Raw genomic sequence first — 21302 nt, 5'->3', positions numbered from 1 at the left:
TTGTTCTTTTGACAGTGCCTTTTGTAGAGCAGAAAATTTTAATTAAGTCCAGCTCATCATTCTTTCTTTCACGGATCATGCCTTTGGTGGTGTTACATCTAAAAAGCCAAGGTGTTACATCACCAAATCCAAGGTTATCTAGATTTTTTTCATGTTATTCTAGGAGTTTTATAGTTTTGCATTATATATTTAGGTCTGTGATACAATTTGAGTTAATTTTTGTGAAGGGTGTAAGGTTAGTATCTAGATTCATTTTTTTTTGCATGTGGATGTCCAGTTATTCCAGAGCCATTTGTTGAAAACACTGTCTTTGCTCTACTGTATTGCCTTTGCTCCTCTGTTAAAGATCAGTTGACTATATTTATGTGGGTCTATTTTTGGAATGTCTATTCTGTTCCATTGATCTACTTGTCTATTCTTTTGCCAATACTACACTGCCTTGACTACTGTAGCTTTATAGTAAGTCAGTCCTCTGACTTTATTCTTCTTTAATGCTATGTTGGCTATTCTGAGTCTTTTACCTCTTCATGTAAACTTTTTTTTTTTGGCCGAGTGGCTTGTGGGATCTCAGTTCCCCAACCAGGGATTGAACCCAGGCTATGGCAGTGAAAGCCCAAAATCCTAACCACTAGGCCACCAGGGAATTCCCCTTCATGTAAACTTTAGAATCAGTCTGTCAATATCAAGAAAATAACTTGCTGGGATTTTGACTGTGATTGCATTGAATCTCTACGTCAATTTGGGATGAACTAACATCTTGACAATACTGAGTCTTCTTAACCATGAACGTGGAATATCTTTCCATTTATTTAGTTCTTTGATTTCTTTCATCAGGGTTTTGGGATTTTCCTCATATAGGTCTGGTACATATTTTGTTAGGTTTACACCAAAGTATTTCATTTTGGGGGGTGCTAATACAAATGGTATTGTGTTTTTAATTTCGAATTCCACTTGTTCATTGCTGGTATACACTGTGTATTAACCTTGTATCCTGAAACCCTGCTACATGATCGCTTATTAGTTCCAGGAGGGTTTTTTTGTGTGTCATTTTTTGGGGATTTTCTACATAGAGGATTATGTCATCTGGAACCAAAGACAGTTTTACCTTCCTTTCCAATGTGCATACCTTTTTTTTTTTTTTGAAAGGTTTATTTTTTATTGTATTGGCCGCATGGCACGGCATGTGGGATCATAGTGCCCCGACCAAGGATCGAACCTGCACCCCCTACATTGGAAGTGTGGAGTCTTAACCACTGGACCGCCAGGGAAGTCTCCCAATCTGCATACCTTTTATTTCCTTTTGCCTGTTTTATTGCATTAGCTAGGACTTCTAGTATGATGGTGAAAAACAGTGATGAGTTGGGACATCCTTGTCTTGTTCTTGACCTTAGTGAGAAAGCTTCAAGTTTCTCATGGTTAAGTATAATATGAGCTGCAGGTTTTTTGGTGGATATTCTCCATCAAACTGACAAAGTTCTCCTCTATTCCTAGTCTCCTGTGAGTTTGTATCATGAATGGGTATTGGGTTTTGTTAAGTGCCTTTTCTGCATGTTAACATGATCATGTGATTTTTCTTACTTAACCTGAATGTGATGTGATGGCTCTCAGCTGATTTTTCAATGTTGAACCAACCTTGCATACTTGGAATAAATCTCACTTGGTTGTGGTGTACAACTGTTTTTAGACATTTTTGGATTTGATTTGCTAATATTCATTGAGGATTTTTACATCTATGTTCGTGAGAGATATTGATCTGTAGTTTTCTTACAATGTCTTTGTCTGGTTTTGGTATTAGGGTAATTAGAATGAGTTAGAAAGTACTCCTTCTGCTTGCATCTTCTGAAAGAGACTGTAGAGAGATGGTATAATTCGTCCATAAATGTTTGGTAGAATTTAGCAGTGAACCCATCTGGGTGTAGTGCTTTCTGTTTTAGAAGGCTATTAATTAATGATTCAATTTCTTTAATAGATATAGGCCTACTCAGATTGCCTATTTCTTCTTGTACAAGTTTTGGCAGATTATGTCTTTCAAGTAATTGGTTCACTCTATCTAGGTTATCAAATTTGTGTGCATAATATTCTTTTATTATCCTTTTAATGTCCATGGAAACTGAAGTGATGTCCCCTCTTTTGTTTCTGATATTTGCAATTTGTGTACTCTTTTTTTTTTTTCTTAGTTATGCTGGCTAGAGGTTTACTGATTTTATTGATCTTTTCAAAAGACTAGCTTTGGGGTTCTGAAAACATGACATCAATTGAGAAAATCAATTTCACTGATTTCTGCTGTAGTTTTTATTATTTCTTTTCTTCTGCTTGCTTTGGATTTAATTTGTTCTTTTTCTGGTTTCCTAAGGTAAAAGCTTAGTTGATGATTGCTTTTAGGTCTTTTTCCCACTAATATATTCATTCAATCTATAAATTTCCTAACAGTTTTTGCTGACTTCCACAAATTGTGATAAGCTGTGTTTTCATTTTCATTTAGTTCAAAATATTTAAAAATTTCTCTTGAGATTTTTTTTCTTTGACCCATGCGTTACTTAGAAATATGCTGCTTAAATTAATCTCTAAGTATTTGGGGGATTTTCCAGCTATCTTTCTGTTATTGATTTCTAGTTTAATTCCATTGTGATCTGAAAGCAGACATTGTATGATTTATTCTTTTAAAGTTGTTAAAAGTGCTTTATGGCCCAGAATGTGGTCTATCCTTGGTGCATGTTCCATGTGAGCTTGAGAATACGTATTCAGCTGTTGTTGGATGAAGTAGTCTATAAATGTCCATTATATCCGGTTGATTATGTTGTTCAACCGTGTCCTTCCTGATTTTATTTTCTATGTGTTGCCTTTGTTTTTGTTCCTATTTTTATTTTCCTCTCTTTTACTGCCTTTTGTGGTTTTGACTATTTTATATGATTCCGTTTTCTCTCCTTCTTACACATTAGTTGTATTTTTTTTTTAAACTTTTTATAGTGGTTGCCCCACATTTTGCAATATTTATATTTACTTAAAATATACCACTTTCAAAACCACTATACCACTTCACAGGTAGTGTGGGTACTTTATAATAAAATAATCCTAATTCCTTCCTCCCATTCCTTGTACCATTTGTTATTCATTTTACTTACACATACATGTATATAAACATACATAATCAAATACATTGTTGCTATTATTATTTTGAATAAATTGTTAATTGTTAGATTAAGAATAAGAAAAATAAAAGTGTTTATTTTACCTTTACTTATTCCTTCTCTGATGCTCTTCCATTCTTTTGTATTGATCTAGGTTTCTGACCTATTACCATTTTCCTTCTCACTGAAGAGTTTTTTCTAGCATTTCTTGCAAGGCAGGTCTACTGCCAACAGATTCCCTCAATTTTTACTTGTCTGAGAAAAATCTTAATTTCTCCTTCACTTTTGAATGATAATTTTGTAGGGTAGAGATTTCTAATTGAAGGGTTTTATCTCTTAACACTTTAAATAGTTTACTCCATTTTCTTCTTGCTTGCACGGTTTCTGAGGAAAAGTTGGATATAATTCTTATCTTTGCTTCTCTATAAGCAAGGTGTTTTTTCCCTCTGGCTTCTTTCAGGATTTTTAATTTAGTGTTGATTTTCTGCAGTATGAAAATGATGTCCCTAGGTTTAGTTTTTGGGGCATTTATTCTGTTTGGTGTTCTCTGAACTTCCTGGATCTGTGGTTTGGTGTCTGACATTAATTTGGGGAAATTCTCAGTCATTATTGTTTCAGTATTTCTTCTGTTCCTTTCTCTCTTCTCCTTCTGGAATTCCTATTACATGTATGTTACACCTTCTGTAGCTGTCCCACAGTTTTAGGATATCTCTTTTTTTCAGTCTTTTTTTCTCTTTTTCAGTTTTAGCAGTTTCTGCTAAGATTTCCTCAAGCTCCGAGATTCTTTTCTCAGCCATGTTCAGTGTAGTAGTCAGAGGCATTCTTCATTTCTGTTACAGGATTTTTGATTTCCAGCACTTCTTTTTGGTTCTTTCTTAGAATTTCCACCTCTCTGCTTACATTGCCCATCTGTTCTTGCATGCTGTCTACTTTAGCTATTGGAGGGAGCTCTTAGCATCCTAATCATAGTTTTAGATTTGCAGTCTAATTCCAACATCCCTGCCTTATCTGAGTCTGGTTCGGATGCTTTCTCTGTCTCTTCAAACTGTGTTTTTTGGCTTTTAGTAAGTCTTGCAATTTTTTTTGATAGCCAGACATGATGTATTGGGTAAAAGGAACTGCTATAAATAGGCCTTTAGTAATGTGGTGGTAAGGTGTCGGGGGAGGGGAAGGGCTCCTTAGTCCTACGAGTAGGTCTCAGTCTTTCAGTGAACCTGTGCCTCTGGACTGTACACTTCACGTGTGATTTTCAGTTTTTCACCCCACTCTGGTGGGACACTTTGGTGGGACTAGAGTGGGCTGCAGTATTTTTCTTCCATGTAGAAGGCTAGAGCAGTTGGAGTTGGGTATTTCCCTTTCTCCAGGTCAGTTAGGCTCTGATAAAACTCCAGCAGGTTAAGCTCTGGTTAAATAGTTTCTCCTGAGGGCAGACTTTGTTAAAAACAGAATGCTCTGGTGTATTTCAAAATGGTTCTTTTCCTCTCTCTGTGCCAGAAGCACAAGGGAATTTTTCTCATATTCACTGTTAGAACCTGGCTGAGCTCCTAGAGGTAAAATTCGTAAAAGTGTGGGGACCCTGATGACTGGGTCCTTTGGAGTTTTTATCGCTCAGATTTGTCCACCCTGAGCCTCCAGCGATTCATCAGTTATAGTTCGGTTTTCCCTACCATGGCACTGGTTCTCACAGAGATTTGTGCTCTTGATTTCTGCTCTGGTAAGTTGTGACTCTCTGTATACACTTCTTCAATTTTGGGGGCAGCAGTTTACCCTGTGACTTCACCTCTCTGACAGATCTAAGAAGAGTTGTTGATTTTTCTGTCTGTTCAGCTTACTTGGTGTGAGGACAGAGTAGAGACTTTCAGTTTCTTACATGTTGGACATGAAACCGTAAGTCCCTTGCACAGGTTTTTGGAGTTTACTTTGCCTACTGTGAGCTCTGTGGGAACTTGATTCTTCCAATGCTTTTCTCTTATTGAACTACTGCAAATATGGTATACCACAATGCTCTAGCCTTCATTTGGCATGAAAAGATCATCAAGCAAACAAGCCTACTCTGTTCCTTTCTCAACCATTAGTAAATTATTGTATTACTCTGTCATACTAAACTGACTGTATTCATGTCAAATTAACACCCTAATTTAGTAAATAACAAGAAATTAGTCTTGTTTAATGAAAAGTGTCTTTTAATTGCAACTACCACTGCAAAAGAAAGGTTCTGCTTTATATCTACTGGTACACTAGTAAATATGGAATGATTGTTTTTATTCTGACATTTGGAGAAGACAACTGAACTATCATCAGACCTCTATCTATACATTAAAAAGAATTATTTAGTACCAGTGTTACTGTAAACAATGCTGTAAAGGCGGCACTGAAATCTCATGTCAGTAATTGGTTACAATATGGTCATCCAGATTATGCAGAAATATGTGTATGCTAATTTCTAAAATTATCATTGAACAAAACACAAAGAGTTCTCATAGAGAAAATGCACAAATTCCTAAGAATATGTATATATCAATATATAAGTCCTGGTTTGAGAAAAACTGATCCTATGTTATGGAAATGAAACCCTTTTGTCTAAAGTTTCAAAACAAAATGGTTTAATGAATAGGCATTCATTTAATGCTGCTTTAGTCTCTTTTGAAAAAAAACTATAGACTTGTATCACTTACCTCAATGCATGGCATTCTCCCAGAAAAATTAGCAGCTGTGTAGCCAAATGTGACATTTGCTATCAGCTTAAGTCCTAGCTGACGTGCATCGAGCATTCGTGAAAGGGTTCTGTCTTGCTTGTAAGCCTTCATCGACTGCTTCACCATCAGTCTAGTCTTCAGAATCTCTTCGAGCATTCTTGGTAGCACACCCTTTCTTACTGAAGGCTATCATAAAGGAAAAAAAGAATGTTTAAATCCCTTAAACATTATAGATTTAGACAATTAAGAAGGAAGCACAAAGTATAACAATGGCCAACTGTCATGAGTTGAAACATACGAACAATAGCGTGGCCACAGGACCAGTGGCCATCAATATAAAATCATCACATTTTCTTTCTTTTGAAGAGGACTTTTCTCCTAAAAGGTTCCTGTAATGTTTATAAATCTAATGTAGCACTACTATGTGAGTTCAAAGACCTCCAGGGAGGAGGATGCCAACTAGTACATAAGAGACCATATAATGAGTTCAGAGGGAAATTTTGTCAAAACTTTGATCCAAACCCCCACTCTTTCAGAAAGACACACGGGATTTGTATCACTCATAACAAACCTCAGTTTTTAAAGATCTCATCCTAATGACCCCACACAGTAATCTGCATGGAACTCCATTTATCTACCTTGGAAGAATGAAGAGCTGGGTTGACTCTGCTGACATTCAAACCTGCAGTTCCAGGGACTCTAGGTATTTCAAATCTGATGCTTAGACCACTAAGCCATCCCCTCCGGCCTATATTTATTAGCAATCTGGAAGAGGGGATGAATAGTGAGGTGATAAAATTTGTTGATGCCAAAAAAAGAAAAAAAATCATTTGTATTAATCAAGACTAGGGAGAATTTATGAGAACTCCACTAGGAATGAAAACCACAAAACAGTATTAACTCTGAAGATGATTCACAGACACGTGCAAGGTAATGCATGTTGGACTGAACAATTAAAATCTCAGGAATAGGATAATCACACTCCTGAATATTAAAAAATCTAGTTTTCATTAAGCTTTACACATTGGGTCAAAATGTAGATGCAAGTTCTTAAAATGCTGTTAAAGGGAGATAAAATAATAAGCTGCTAGATATGTGACAATGAAAACATATTGTAACCTCTAATTCATTCTGTGTACCTTCTGAAGCAGCCATAATGTTTATATTAAGACATAATATATGTTATTATGTTAAAATGTAGTATTTTCCAAAATGGAATATATCATGAACTCACTTGGTAAAAATTTTCCTCATATCTAAATGGCTAATTTTATAGTACTCTTTAAACACAGCATCCTCTTACTAGTAGAGAACGATGATACTTTTGCTAAGTACACCAGAATGAATTTGAGGGCTAGTGGGGTCCATGCTACCATCACCAACCACCGTACCATCCCACGATTCTAGTATAGACTCACTGCTAAGGAAATAGAAAAGAAAGGAATGAAGTTGGCATATGAGAGGCAATATAATCTTCTCCTAGATCTCTTCCTATTTGTCTTTATTCATTTATGAGGCTTTTTTAGCTTCTTTTGAGGGGAGACAAGGGAGAGAAAAAAGGGACTCTGTTATTAGTTTGGGTATCTTCTTAAAAAATACAATCAATAAATACATTAGAATATCATTATTTCTAAGACAGTCTTAATTTAATTTAAAATATATAAAACAATTAGTAAAGTATACACCTTAAGGCAATTTTAATCTTTATAAGTTAACATTGTTGTGATCATCAATTAGCTACTTAAGCCTGCCAGATTCTAATAGAGGGCAGAAGGTATATAGGCACATTTATTTCTTGCAATAGTTCATTAAAAACTAAAATCTAATAATTAAAAGATTTTAAACCTAAATTCATGCAAAACAAGATTACTATTTTTTTTTAAAAATGATTAAAAAAATTTCTTAGAAGATTCCCTATATCTTTGACTTTCTGAGATAAGATATTGAAGCAAACTTTTTTTTTTTTTTTTTGGTATTATATGCCAACAACATCTAAACGATTAGCTCTCCAAAGGTTAAGCCACAGTTGATACCTTTCATTTATAAGAGAGTATTACCTTGACAAAAGCTATTCCATTGGGGGACACTGTGATATCATGCCTAATTTGGTAAAGTAAATCTGGAGGTACTCTTAGAGAGGTACAGCCAAATTTGAACTCATCATACCTGTTAAGAAAAAAAAAAATTAAGCAAATACTTTCTCAAATCACAGAACAGAGATTCTAGGCAATTTTAGGAATCTTTCTAATTCTATTGGAAACTCATTTTTAAACATCTAAACATGAACTAATATACTTAGTAATATGTTTATTTGTTTAGTTACCAAAAAGCAGTTCTTCAAATATTAGAAACATTTCTTAAACAGCACTATCCTAAAGTACATGGGAAAAATCTATACTAAAATACCAAATTTCAGCTCAACATATGACTACCTTACACTAACTTCCCTAAAGAAAAATTTAAGCCTTAAGTAAAAAGACTGCAACTAACTTTTCCAAATTCCTGTTCTTACTAAAAAGACAATTACCAATACAATTTCCATAAAAGCTTTCTATAAGGAGTGAATATACTTCAGACTAAAACTATAACACTTGGTTTTAATTACACAGAAATCATTATAAAGGAAGACTGTATTTCTTATGAGAAAAAATTTGGTTGACAGGAAAAAATAAAATCTAACATTTGGCAATTTAACTTTTTTTTTAGAAAACAAACTATTTCTAAGAAAAGTCAAGAGGAGGTCATAGCTGAAGTTATAAGATCATAATCCTCAAACTGTTCCACTGAAAAGTGATTTTATACCAACAAATTAAATATAACTCATTTAAAAAAGACCATAGATATACACGAAGATGGAACAGATAAATCGCAAGGCTGATCGTATTCACAATCTTCTTCATATGAGTTAATCATCCATGACGCTCAATCAGTCATACGGTGATCCATGTTAATTATTAGTAAGGTAACTACAAACAGCAGACTATGACGCTCAATCAGTCATACGGTGATCCATGTTAATTATTAGTAAGGTAACTACAAACAGCAGACTATGACGCTCAATCAGTCATACGGTGATCCATGTTAATTATTAGTAAGGTAACTACAAAGAGCAGACTAGATGCGCTACAGCCCATTCACCTTGCTCATAAGGGCAGTCTCATGTGCAAAGAGGCACTCAAAGAAAGTCTAATTTTAGTAAGAAATACAAAGTACAACAAAGTAATTGTAAATATGAAAAAAAACTTACTTCCCCAAGTTTTCCACATGGCCAAGGCAGGTGGAGAAACAGTAGTTGTATGCAATCACAATAGAAGGATACAGTGACTGGAAATCCAGAACGAGAACAGAGTTGCTATAGAAACGAGATTCAGGCTCCATAATTAGAGGAACACACTGTGGAGCTCTCATCTGGGATCTCTGCTGTACACTAGGTGTCACAGGAATATAGTTCATTGGTTTAGCAATACGCAACATCATTGATTCCACACGGTACTGCAGGCAGAGAGGTAGAAGTAGGGAGGGAAGAAGAAACTTAAATACAAATATATTGGTCTTTTGAATATGTGAAAATCATTTGGGGGATGTTTTGCTCTTCAAAATACGGCTGTAAGACTTCTTACAACACAGTTACATAACGTTGGTTATTTAATCGGCTTTCAGGTATCAGAAGGGAACCCTTTGTAAGTCCTTTTCCTATTCCCATAACTTTTATAAAAACTGCAAAATATGTCAAATAACTTACACAATAAGTTATTTTTGAAAAGACAGGCACAATTAGATTTCTTTTAATATTTAAAGATAGCAATATCATAATAAACAGCTGTAGAAAAGACAGTTGTACAATTTGACAATTTCATTAAAAAAGTTGGCCAATAATCTTTGACAAATTTATTTGGGAAAATTAGAGAATGGGGGTCAGGACACTTGAGATGGATAAATGTTATCTCAATTTCCCAAGAAGGAACACAGGATTCCAGAATTGAAAGGTAGTCAGGTTAATACTGGTCCCTCACAAAAATTAATCAAGCAATTACTGATAGTTTATAATAACTGCTATAAAGCAGATGGTTTATAGTTTAGAAAAAGAAAGCACTCACAAGAACCAGCATGGGTTCACTGAAGTATTCTCATATGGTTTTAAAGTATCTTTGCCTTTTATTATAAGCCAGCTCAAATAGTTTTTAAAACTTGTGGGAGTATAAATAAGTAAAATAAATAGCTTTATAAGCTATTTAATAATAGCAATAAAACTAAATACAGCAACAGGTAATGCCCAAGTAGTTAGCGCTCTAGTTTTGCTATATTTACTGAATTGGTAGATTGGGGGAATGTTATAGACATAAAATAATTAAAATAAAAGATTTTATGAGGTTAAGGAAACTAAGCGATTTAATGTAGTATCCCGGATGGCTAGCACAGTGTTTATTTAACACACTAAAAGTATTCAAATAAACATTTGTGGAATAAAAGCATGAAACCATTTTCAGCAAGGCATTTAAACAAAAATCTTTCATTATATCCTTGGGAAACTAGTTAGAAAGAGATGAGTTAAATGGCTTCCAAGCTCCCATTTTTCTTTAACTTTAAAAAAAAGTGATACAGCCCACTTACGTTGATTCCCAAATCCTCCTTCTTCTTTTTTTTATATTAAAGTTATCTGCTGGGAGTTGGAACAGCCAAAAGTAGGAATGTAAAACAAAAGAGAGGTAGACTTTCTTTGCCACATCCCCAGTTCTGAGTGGCCTTTCAAGTCATCCCTAATCACACTGACGGTATTCAGGAACATAACACCATCCTCAAGGGCATAGCCATTTATTTTCTTATTATCATGCAAAACTCAGCAGTGGCCAAAAAGTTGGTGTGGAGAAAAAATAAAAAGCGGAGCTGTTAAGTAAATTAAAGCTTTTCCAGTAAATGAAATGACAAGATTTGATTAACTAGCTACATGTATGTATTAGTTGGTACCAGATAGAAAGTTAAAAAAAAAAAAAAAATCAAATCACCTCAAACATCTCAAAAGTACGTGTATCATTCACATAGAACTTTCAAGTGTGCAAGAAAATTGATTTCCTACCTGTGAACCCCTTGTCAGTACATGTAAAAACTGAATGCCAAAAAGTCTAGCCATTTCACTGGTTTTCCCAATCAGGTCCAGCTGTTCTAACATTTGGAGATTTCCACGGACACGGCTAATGTAATGATCAACCATTTTCCATCTGTTAAAAGAGAATCCATGCTATGAACGTTTGGGAAAAATTTGTATACTTGAAACTAGTACTGTTTTCATTATGTCAAAAACTACCTATTAAAAGTGAGGTTATTTATGGAGGGAGTCATGATCGAGCCTTTAGCAAAGTAGGTTAATTAGTTAAACATTAGAAAGTTTCAGATACTTCAAGGGCATAAAACCTAGTGCAAATATGTAAAGTTTAAAATAATGCTTGTGATAAGACTAAGGATAATTATTTTCAACATTTTGCTTGATTTTACTCTATTTTTATTATAAAAAATTAACATTGTCTCTTAGATGCCACTGCTAATGATGCAATAATTATCCAATTATAATTATGCTATATAATTATGCTATCTATAGGCTTTTAAAAAACATGGAGGCTTTGGGTTATCATTGTTAATACCGGTCTAAAAAAAAGTATGCACTGGTGTCTTATGGAAAGCAACAGAGTAATTTGGTGAAGATTTAGAAAAATCAGGAAAATAGTTTTTTTTTTTTTTTTTTTTAAGTTTTTTTTTTTTTTTTTTTTTAATAAATTTATTTATTTATTTTTGGCTGTGTTGGGTCTTCGTTTCTGTGCAAGGGCTTTCTCCAGTTGCGGCGAGCGGGGGCCACCCTTCATCGCGGTGCGCGGGCCTCTCACTATCGCGGCCTCTCCCGTTGCGGAGCACAGGCTCCAGACGCGCAGGCTCAGTAGTTGTGGCTCACGGGCCTAGTTGCTCCGCGGCATGTGGGATCTTCCCGGACCGGGGCACGAACCCGTGTCCCCTGCATTGGCAGGTGGATTCCTAACCACTGCGCCACCAGGGAAGCCCAGGAAAATAGTTTTAATGAGACCATACGTGGGGTAAATATATATGTCAGATCAGTATTTCCTGTGAAAATACAAATATTCTGTTGATTTAAGCCATGAAAACCTCTTTACCCTACTTTTTTTGTTAAGAAAATAAGCAAACAACAACAAAAACCTTCACCAAAGCTATGAAAGGAAGTTTTGATTTAATATTTTGTTAATAAAATGTAAAAATTATCCAAAGGTATATGATAAAGAATAAAATTTATTCATTTAAGGAATATTAAGATTCAAATATATTGCAACCTTTAATTATGTGGGTTTTAAAACAATATAGTCACATAATATAGTTCAATAAAAAGTTTAAAAACCTGTTCCTATGACACATGACTAATCCGTACAGAAAAACTAGAAAATGAACATGAAAAGAAAAAAAAAAAAAATCACCCTATAATTAAAAACACTCCTTACAAGTGTTAGTGAGGATGCAGAGAAATTATAACCCTTATACACTGCTGGTGGGAATGTAAAATAGTGCAGTTGCATTGGAAACAGACTGACAATTCCTCAAATTGTTAAAAATAGAGTTACGGTATAATTGACCAATTCCACTCGTAAGTATATATCCAAGAGGTATAAAAATATTCATCTACACCAAAACTTGTATACAAGTGTTCCTAACAGCATTTTTCAGAGTAGCCAAAATGTGGAAGTAACCCAAGTGTCCATCAACTCATGAGTAAATAAATAAAATGTGGTATATACCCACACAATGGAATATTATTTGGCAATAAAAGGAAATGAAGTATTGACACATGCTACAAATTCATAATAGCTTCAAACCAGAAACAACTCAACTGTCCATCAACAGGTGACTGGATAAATTGTAGTATACTCATACAATTGAATATTATTTAGTAATAAAAATAGGAACAAACTCTGGTTCATGCAACAACATGGTTGCATCTCAGAAAACATGCTGAGTTTCTTGAAAGCAGACACAAAGCGGTAGACTGTAAATAATTCTAATAATACAAAGTTCTAAAACTGACAAAACTAATCTATAGTAATAGAAATTCAATTCATACTTACCTGGGTGGTTAAGGAATAGGTAGATTAACTACAAAGCTATATAAGGGAATTTTCTGGGTGTTAGAAATGTTCTTTATCTTGATTGGGGTAGTGATTACAGGGTGTATACATTTTTCAAAGTCATTGCACAATATACTTTAAATGTGTGCATTTTATTGTATATAAATTATACTCCAATAATACTGATTTTTAAAAAGAGATATTATCCTCTTCAGAGTTATAAAACATTACCTGTATAGATCTGTCTTGTTATCAAACCAATCTGATAAGACTCGAAAAGTAAAGAGGGGAAAACGCTGATGAAGAACATGAAAGCTCACATTTTCAAAGGTGTAGTTAGTTAGAGCCACCTAGGGAAAAAAAGGGAAAACTCCATTATAATAATGCTCATACTTACATGCAAATTTGGTTCTAAAAAATCCTAAATATTATTTCTAACTTTTCATAGTAGATATGAAAGCTACTTGTAAAAATGATTTGTGTTACAACTGAATCATAATTAATTTAAAACTATACATATAGCCTACTGGACAGAAATGTTTGTAATAAATTAATATTTAATTAGAAAAGTAATCAGACCTGAAGAGATTCAACTTGGTCATATAATACTTAATTTAGAGATCCCAGTTCTTATCACTTCTGTTTATACTCTATGCCAATACAAATACTGACAAACAGAAGCATTGTCAAGCAAGTTAATTTTTTGTTCTTTCCATACTTACTTTTTGATCCTGGATGACATGCTGATTAACAGGCTCCCACAGATTCGAGGATGAGTTATCTAGTTAAAGGCAGGCATTCATCCTGCTCCCAAGAATTACATCAGTACTAAGACCCAATATATGGACATTATAGAGTCAATTTCATTCCGAAAGCAAAAGATTAAAAAGAAATGACAGAAATGTTTCCCATCTTCAAAATATGTAGGTGAAAGCTGTGTTACTGGGAGAAGAATACTGAAAAAGGGTCCAAATTCATAAAACATACCTCTAGCTAGATGATCTCTCAGAAATACCTACAAGACACAAGCAATCTAAACAATGGCAGGTATTTCAGTGTAAAATGGAAATTAAGGAACCAGCAGTCACCATTCTTAGGTCAGCTCAAGGTTCTGAGGAATAGTTCAAACAGCACTTCACATTTGTATATTACAATTTTAAAATATATTCTTTTCCACTTCTACAATCCAGCAAGTACAAAACAGGGATTGACTGTTAAGCTCATCTCAGTGCAGTGACCCAAAAAAAAACTGGTCTTCTTTATCTACAATTTCTATCAATCTCCAGAACGACAGCATCAGAATGTGGCATACTTCGGAGTATGTGTATGTACTTACACTTAGACAGACAGACAGACAGACAGACACACACACACACACACACACACACAGACTTTTAAACTTTGGAATGAGCATATCTATTCTAAAGTCACCAGTATAAAGCAGGTACTAACCCATTATGGGGGTAAATGGAAGTAAATTACCATTTCTTTTACAAAAATCAGTATTGCCCTGGAGTACTTCTCTCAAAAATAAATAACTCATTTTATTATAAAATTCCCATATTTAAGTGACTCTTCTACATGCTAATGAATATTTTAATTTAGTTTAAAATTTTTTTCTATTTAGTTTCATAGAGAATGGAACCAAATATCTGGTCTCAGGTAGTTACATGATTACCTAATAAAGAGTATAGCACTTTAGACCAAACCTAAACTTCTGCTAGAGTATATATCATCATTAAAACAATCAAAAAATCTCTACAGAAAAGATCACCATGTTGTCCTGCAGCTCTCTCATTATGGGAAAACTTGGAAGTTTGCCATGTAGGTTGACCTATAAGGATTAACTAGGGGATTCTGTGATCTCAAACTAAACTTAAATTTTAGAAATTGGTCCCCAATATCTGAGGCAGATGGCAGACCTATGTTCTGAGTTGAGTTTATTTCAAATAGAACTATGTCATAAATTGGATTAAGACTAAAATATTATAACCTTATAGCACCCACTCTACTTTGGGTCTTCTTAGTGTCACAGAAGCGTAAAAATGGTCACCTATAATCCCAGCTGTGAGTAAAATTAAAGGAAGGAAACATGAACTCTAAAATTAAGATGATCCACCTTTAGAATGTTCCAATCTTTAGAGTGATTTACTCCAAAGTTGACAGTGAATCTAAAACTATGAATTAGGAGTTTGTTACTTGTTTTAGAAGGCAATCTGAGTAAGTTAAACATTGGAAAAATGTACTATGTAGATCAAAGTCAGAACTGATAGAGGAAGAAAGTGTTACAGTCCTTGGCCATTTATTTTACTGATAAAGGAATCAGCTGATAGAGCTATGGTTACACTTTTCTATTCACAGAGTCAATGTGCAGTACCCAATGGTTAGTCCCTTCAGAAACAAATTATTCAGAATGGGGAGAGGCGATCAGAGAATTAGTGCAAGGGAACTGAGAAAATAAAGAGGAAAGTGGAAGGAGACCATAAGAAAGCACCTGTGCCCTATTATCCTCTATCGCCTTATTCCCGCAGTTGTTCCTCATTTCCCCAGAGTCTTCAATTAAAAATTTTGGTTGACATAAACTTTCTATAGAAGAATACACAAATTTAAAGTGAACAACTCATGAATTTTTATGTATACATCCATGTAACCACCATGCATATGAAGAAATTTTTAGGACACTGGAAGGCTCCCTTGTGCCCTTTCCCACTCAATACTCACCAAAGTTATAGATTAGTCTTGCTATTTTTAAACGTCATATAAATGGAAATATTTAATATGTACTATTATTTATCTGGTTTCTTTTGGTCAGCATTACGTTTGAGATTCATCTATTGTTCAACGTGGCAATATTTCATTCTTTTTCATTGCCGTGTGGTATTTTTTGTTTCAGCTGCTTACTCTGCACCCTAAAACACACCAATTATTGGTGACAAGTCTATCTCCTTTTCTAGAGTGTTCTTTGACAGCAAGAACATCTCTGTACCTCCTTCCCACTCCCTCCTCACTCTGCACCAAGACTCAACAGTCTTTCCTCTAAATGTATATATATCATTTATGTCTCATTTGGCTCTTACATGCCTATGGGGTCAGTGATAGATGCCCTATCAAAGCCATATAATATATATGGGATATGTGTGTATATACATACATACACAGACACATACTCATTTTAAACATGCTCTCTGTTCTCAGAGAGCTTATTTTATATATTTTATTTTACACATGTTTTACCTTATATATACTTAAAATAAAATATACAAAATAAGACAGAGCGCATGCCCACAATCCTGATTCTTAACCCCATACTAGCTATGAAGCTTTTAGGCAAGTCACTTCTGTGAATGTCAGTTTTCTCATCTGGAATAATACCTCACTACTTTCTTGTCTTACTTATCCTGCAAGTTTGTGAGTATCAGAAGTTAAAAATGACAAGTCTATAAAAGTGCCTTATAAATGATAAGACAATATATGAATACAAGGGAGCATATTATTTTACCTAACAGATGCTTATTGACAGACTGACGCTGTAACAGGGAATATTAGAACCAGATTCCAATGTTCCAAACTGAGGTGGAGGCCTACATGCTTGTGTGGAAGCATCTGATCTTCCTAGTGACTGTTGGGAGTGTTCTTCACTATCTTATCTGACAACTCCTTCGTAGCATCTGATTCCTCTGTCGGCTCCTCAAAATGTTTTCATTCACAAAATTGTGCTTGGCTCAATCCTGATCGCTCTCTGCATTCACTTCTTGGTGAGCTCATCCACACTCTCATGTGACTTTCAAGGCTGTACCTTTAATCCAGACTCTACCCCATATTTGAGACTTTCCTATTGAAATGTCTGTTGAGTATCTTTCACCTGGATATCTGACTGATACCTCATGCTCTATATCCTTAATCTTCATTTTCCCACCTAAACATGATCTTAAATCATCTATGCCAGAACACTGATAGTCATTCTTGACACCTCCTCCTCTTCATCTTTTTGTACATCCAATTCTTGTGGATTTACTCTCTGAATTGTTTTGTGAATCGCTATATCACTGTCAACTTTCATTTGAGCTACTACAATAATGTTCTCACTGGTTTCCTACCTCTGGTCTTGCCCCCTTCCACACTGCTACCAGAAGACAAGTCTCAGAGGTAATTCACATCACTGCCTCCATATCACCTTAGCCACTCCGACGATCATACTCCAAGACCTGTGATTACCGGTAATTGTACCCTCTCCATAATCTCATGTAACCCATCCTCTGACCGCCGTCTCCTTCCGGGTTACTCCCCGTGAGATGCCCTGACCTCTTTGCTCCTAACCTAGCTCAAATTCCACAGTCAGTCATTATAATCCCAACTTTGCACTAACATTCAGTTCTCTGCCCCCTCTTGTCCTTTTAATTAATTAAATTTTAGTAAAGCCATAACCCTTTGCTTGTGAGCTGTGCTCAAATCTAACCCTCTGATACTCTGCACTTATATCTGTGAATTTGAACACAGCTGGCAGGTATCTCTTTAATTTACTGATGCAAATCTCAAATGGGCTGTCAATGCCTAGCTTCTATATTTTCTTAATCACTCTCAAATTCTCCTAAATAACTCTTCTCTCCTCAAACCCAAAGAGCCCCTCCCCAGCTGAGAACAGTGGTTCCTATTTCACTGAGAAAACTGAAGCAACCAGAAGAGAACTTCCACAGATTCTCATCCTCACATCTACCCATCTAACAACATCTGCACCCAGATAATCTGCCTGCTAAAATGGAGGAACCAGCTATACCCTTAATCTTAATTTGATCTAAACCGAGGCCCAAATCTGTGCACTAGCGATGGCATTCCGTAATATTTGTTGAATTGAATCAGATCTATTTCCAACCTAGTTTGCAAATTCTTGAAAGGCCTGGATTAAGTTGATATCCAGAAGGCCTCTAAATATAATCCGCTGGGGAAGAGTCATTTATTCTTTCATTCAAGCAGTCAAGTATATCATGAGCACTATTTCAGAGGCACTCAGAGGCACTTCGTTTGTTACTGAGGATTCAAAGTCTGGAGGGAACAGCAGTAATTCTATGTTAAGCAGGAGAGTGAAAACTAGTATATTAAAAAACAAATTTAAAAAAATTTAAAAATCCAAAGTAGCATTAAAAAAAAAGGTATCCATTCAACTGTAAATTGTATCTGGGGAGTGCAACTGTTGTGGAGATGTTGGATTTCACTTTCATTTTACATACTCTTCTGCATTTTTTTATAGTGAATATAAATTATTTTTAATAAGGGACATTAAAAACAAACTATAAATATTTAAGAAAACAATAATAGAGCTAGAAACAGCTAAGTGTCATGAGGGAGATACAGATAAAAGAAATAAAGATAAAAAAGGAGCTTCTGGAACTGTTTAAATCCAGAAAAAATAGTTTGAGGGCCTCTAATATGAAGAAACTCTTAGGGCCAAAGTCATAACCCTTAAAATTCTATAACAACTAGAGATACAAGACAGTACTTCCCACAAGTTCATTCAGGATTTCACGGAAATTTCCAAATTGCCAGAAGTATTTAGGGTTAGGAAAAAAGTGATAATCTAATTTGGCGCATCTAGGAAGTAGAGGTGGTGGTGGTGTAAATTACCCTACTCATAACTTTTTCACAGTTGTTCCGCACAGATACAAATAAAGATCAGAGATGGTATACATTTAGCCTAGAATTAGAGAAAGCCTTTGACCCTGAATTTTCAGTAAGGACTAAAGAAAGCCCTAAACTCTGAAAAAATATTTACTCTCTAATTTGTGATTTTTAAGCTAACAGTTGATAATTGCTATAGTTGCCCTTTGGATCTTCAGGAATGAAAAGACCCCTAAAACTAAGTAAGACTCAATAATTTAATTTTCTGTTTATATACTTAATTTATGTGTTCATTCAGGCAATATCGGAAACTGAAGTTTGAAATACATACTAGGAATTACAGTGGACCCTTGAACAACACAGGGGTTAGGGCACCAACCCCATGCAGTTGAAAATCTGTGTATAACTTTACAGTTAGCTCTTTGTATCTGCAAATCTGCACTGCAGATTCAACCAACCCGTGGATCATGTAGTACTGTAGTATGTATTTATCGGAGAAAAAAAAAATCCACCAATAAGTGGATCTGTGTAGTTCAAACCCATGTTGTTTGAGGGTCAACTGTATTTTTGAAGTCACTGGAGGATTCTTGTGCTGACAATATTTTAAGAAGAAACAACAGGATAAAATTATCCTCAAGCAGATACATATATGGTACATTTTCAAATTAGATAAAATGTGAGTATAACTTTAAGCTCATGGTGCAGAGAGAAAATAAAAATAAAAATGGGAATACCTAAATTTTATATAAAGAACATATTTTCTTATCTGGAAGAATTACTCTGTGATTGGTCCCAAAAGAACTGCAGAGGGCATGCTTGGAAACTCAAATTTTTATATAAATCTAGAAGAGCCAGAAAAGATCACAGCGAATGAGTGTATACTAGAAAGAGAAAGTATTTTCAAAGGGAAGTAGTTGAAGAATAGAGTTCTCTCTTAAATTTAAACATTTTATCTGATATTACAAGTCCAAAATCTGAGAATAGAGCAATTTATTGTAGGTATCTTTTTTCTTAACATTTCTGGTGACAGAATTATTTCTCTGAGTCATTGCATATTAATAAGATAGTTTCATACTACCAAAAATCCTTACCTGGGCCCCCAGAGACTCAACTGGATGCTGCTATTAACTATTTCCAAGTAATGTGTTTCCAATTGACCCAGGTTTTAAATATCCTTAGTTCAAAAAGTTCTTTCCTATATCTAGACTAAATTTTTCTTACTGTAATAAATCAAAAAGGTCAAGCTGAGTTTATCTGGCCTTGAGTGTAAAAATGATTTAAGAGCAAAAAATGATGAAATTATACAACATTCCATACATACAAGATAACATTTTATGATAGCTGTAGACTTTTATAGCCACTGCTATTTGTGCTTAGACACAAACGGGAAAAACTCATCAATAACAAAGTTAAATACTTCTATAGCTTTGCATTTTAGAAAGTAGTATTTATTTTTGAAACTCTAAGTATAATAAAAATAATTCACAAATAAGCATAAGCTATATAGGAAGCTATACTAATATTCTATAATGATTAAAATCACTATATATTGATCTGATCTCTTATTTCCAAACCAAATTTCAGATAAAGTACCTTACCTCATTTCTCATGATTCTCCAAAGATTTAGTGTAATTCGGCCAACGATATTTATCTCACTCATTGTATCCGACCCATACTCATCTCTTTCGGCTGCAAATCTATTCTCAACTTTGTCATCTATAGAAATGAATATAGGTTGCATCAGGACTCACAGACACCAAATTTCCAAGCAAACCATGCAAAAGAAAATGAGAATAATAAAAATTCAAGATGAAGATTAAAGATTAAATGTAATTCACAGTTTATTTTGTATTAGACTTAAGAGATAATCATTGACTAATAAGTTTTTCTTTCCTCTTTAAGTTATAAAAGAATTTTGTGAAATAAATATATCTGAAAACTGTATATATTTTTTAACAATAAAACACATATATACACACACGTTTTTTTTTAAAATAAATGCTTTTCTCTTTAAATATGATAATTACTGGTGCTATTTGTTTTTTAAATAAATTTATTTATTTATTTTTGGCTGTGTTGGGTCTTCGTTGCTGCACACAGTCCTTCTCTAGTTGTGGTGAGCGGGGGCTACTCTTTGTTGCAGTGCATGGGCTTCTCACTGCAGTGGCTTCTTTTGTTGCAGAGCACGGGCTCTAGGCACGTGGGCTCAGTAGTTGTGGCTCACGGGCTCTAAAGCGCAGGCTCAGTAGTTGTGGTGCACGGGCTTAGTTGCTCCGCGGCATGTGGGATCTTCCCAGACCAGGGCTCGAACCCGTGTCCCCTGCATTGGCAGGAGGATTCTTAACCGCTGCGCCACCAGGGAAGCCCTGGTGCTATTTTTATGAATACCTAACACCACATCATTTCTTTGGTGTTTGGATGAAAAATATTTGTTATTAAACTGGTCATTTCTTGGGGAAAAAAATGGTAGAATTTTTAACCTAAACAATTCTCTGAAAATTTGTTGACATTAATTAATGATGTTCATATTCAGGGTGAAATTCTATTAACTACGTATGGAAAACTAGATGAAGAGTTCCTCTTACAGCGAACAGAGTTCTGAGTCTAGTTTCTAAGTGATGATTTTATCTAGAATTAGAAATTAAAATTTATTTCTCCTATATAACACTGGGTATACATGAATGTTGTTGATAGAGGCTCTAGAATAATAAATATATTTACCATATTTGAATGTCTATTATGTTCT

The 21302-nt window shown here is 34.6% G+C and overlaps 1 protein-coding gene across 2 annotated transcripts in view; it reads right to left on the bottom strand.

Moving 5' to 3' along the window:
* REV3L (REV3 like, DNA directed polymerase zeta catalytic subunit) overlaps positions 1 to 21302 on the bottom strand; it is a 191305-nt gene that overhangs the window by 26089 nt on the left and 143914 nt on the right. For both annotated transcript variants that reach the window (XM_059941399.1, XM_059941400.1), the window contains exons 20-25: positions 20154 to 20272; positions 13174 to 13292; positions 10899 to 11040; positions 9072 to 9316; positions 7882 to 7990; positions 5804 to 6010 (exon numbers count right to left, since the gene is read on the bottom strand). In XM_059941399.1, coding sequence (XP_059797382.1) covers positions 5804 to 6010; positions 7882 to 7990; positions 9072 to 9316; positions 10899 to 11040; positions 13174 to 13292; positions 20154 to 20272 — 941 coding nt within the window. The remainder of the gene's footprint in view (positions 1 to 5803; positions 6011 to 7881; positions 7991 to 9071; positions 9317 to 10898; positions 11041 to 13173; positions 13293 to 20153; positions 20273 to 21302) is intronic.

This window comes from Balaenoptera ricei, chromosome 12 (genome assembly GCF_028023285.1).
Source record: "Balaenoptera ricei isolate mBalRic1 chromosome 12, mBalRic1.hap2, whole genome shotgun sequence".
Lineage (NCBI taxonomy): Eukaryota > Metazoa > Chordata > Mammalia > Artiodactyla > Balaenopteridae > Balaenoptera > Balaenoptera ricei.
Note: the sequence above shows the minus strand (reverse complement) of the source record. Positions and strands in the feature narration are given on the sequence as shown.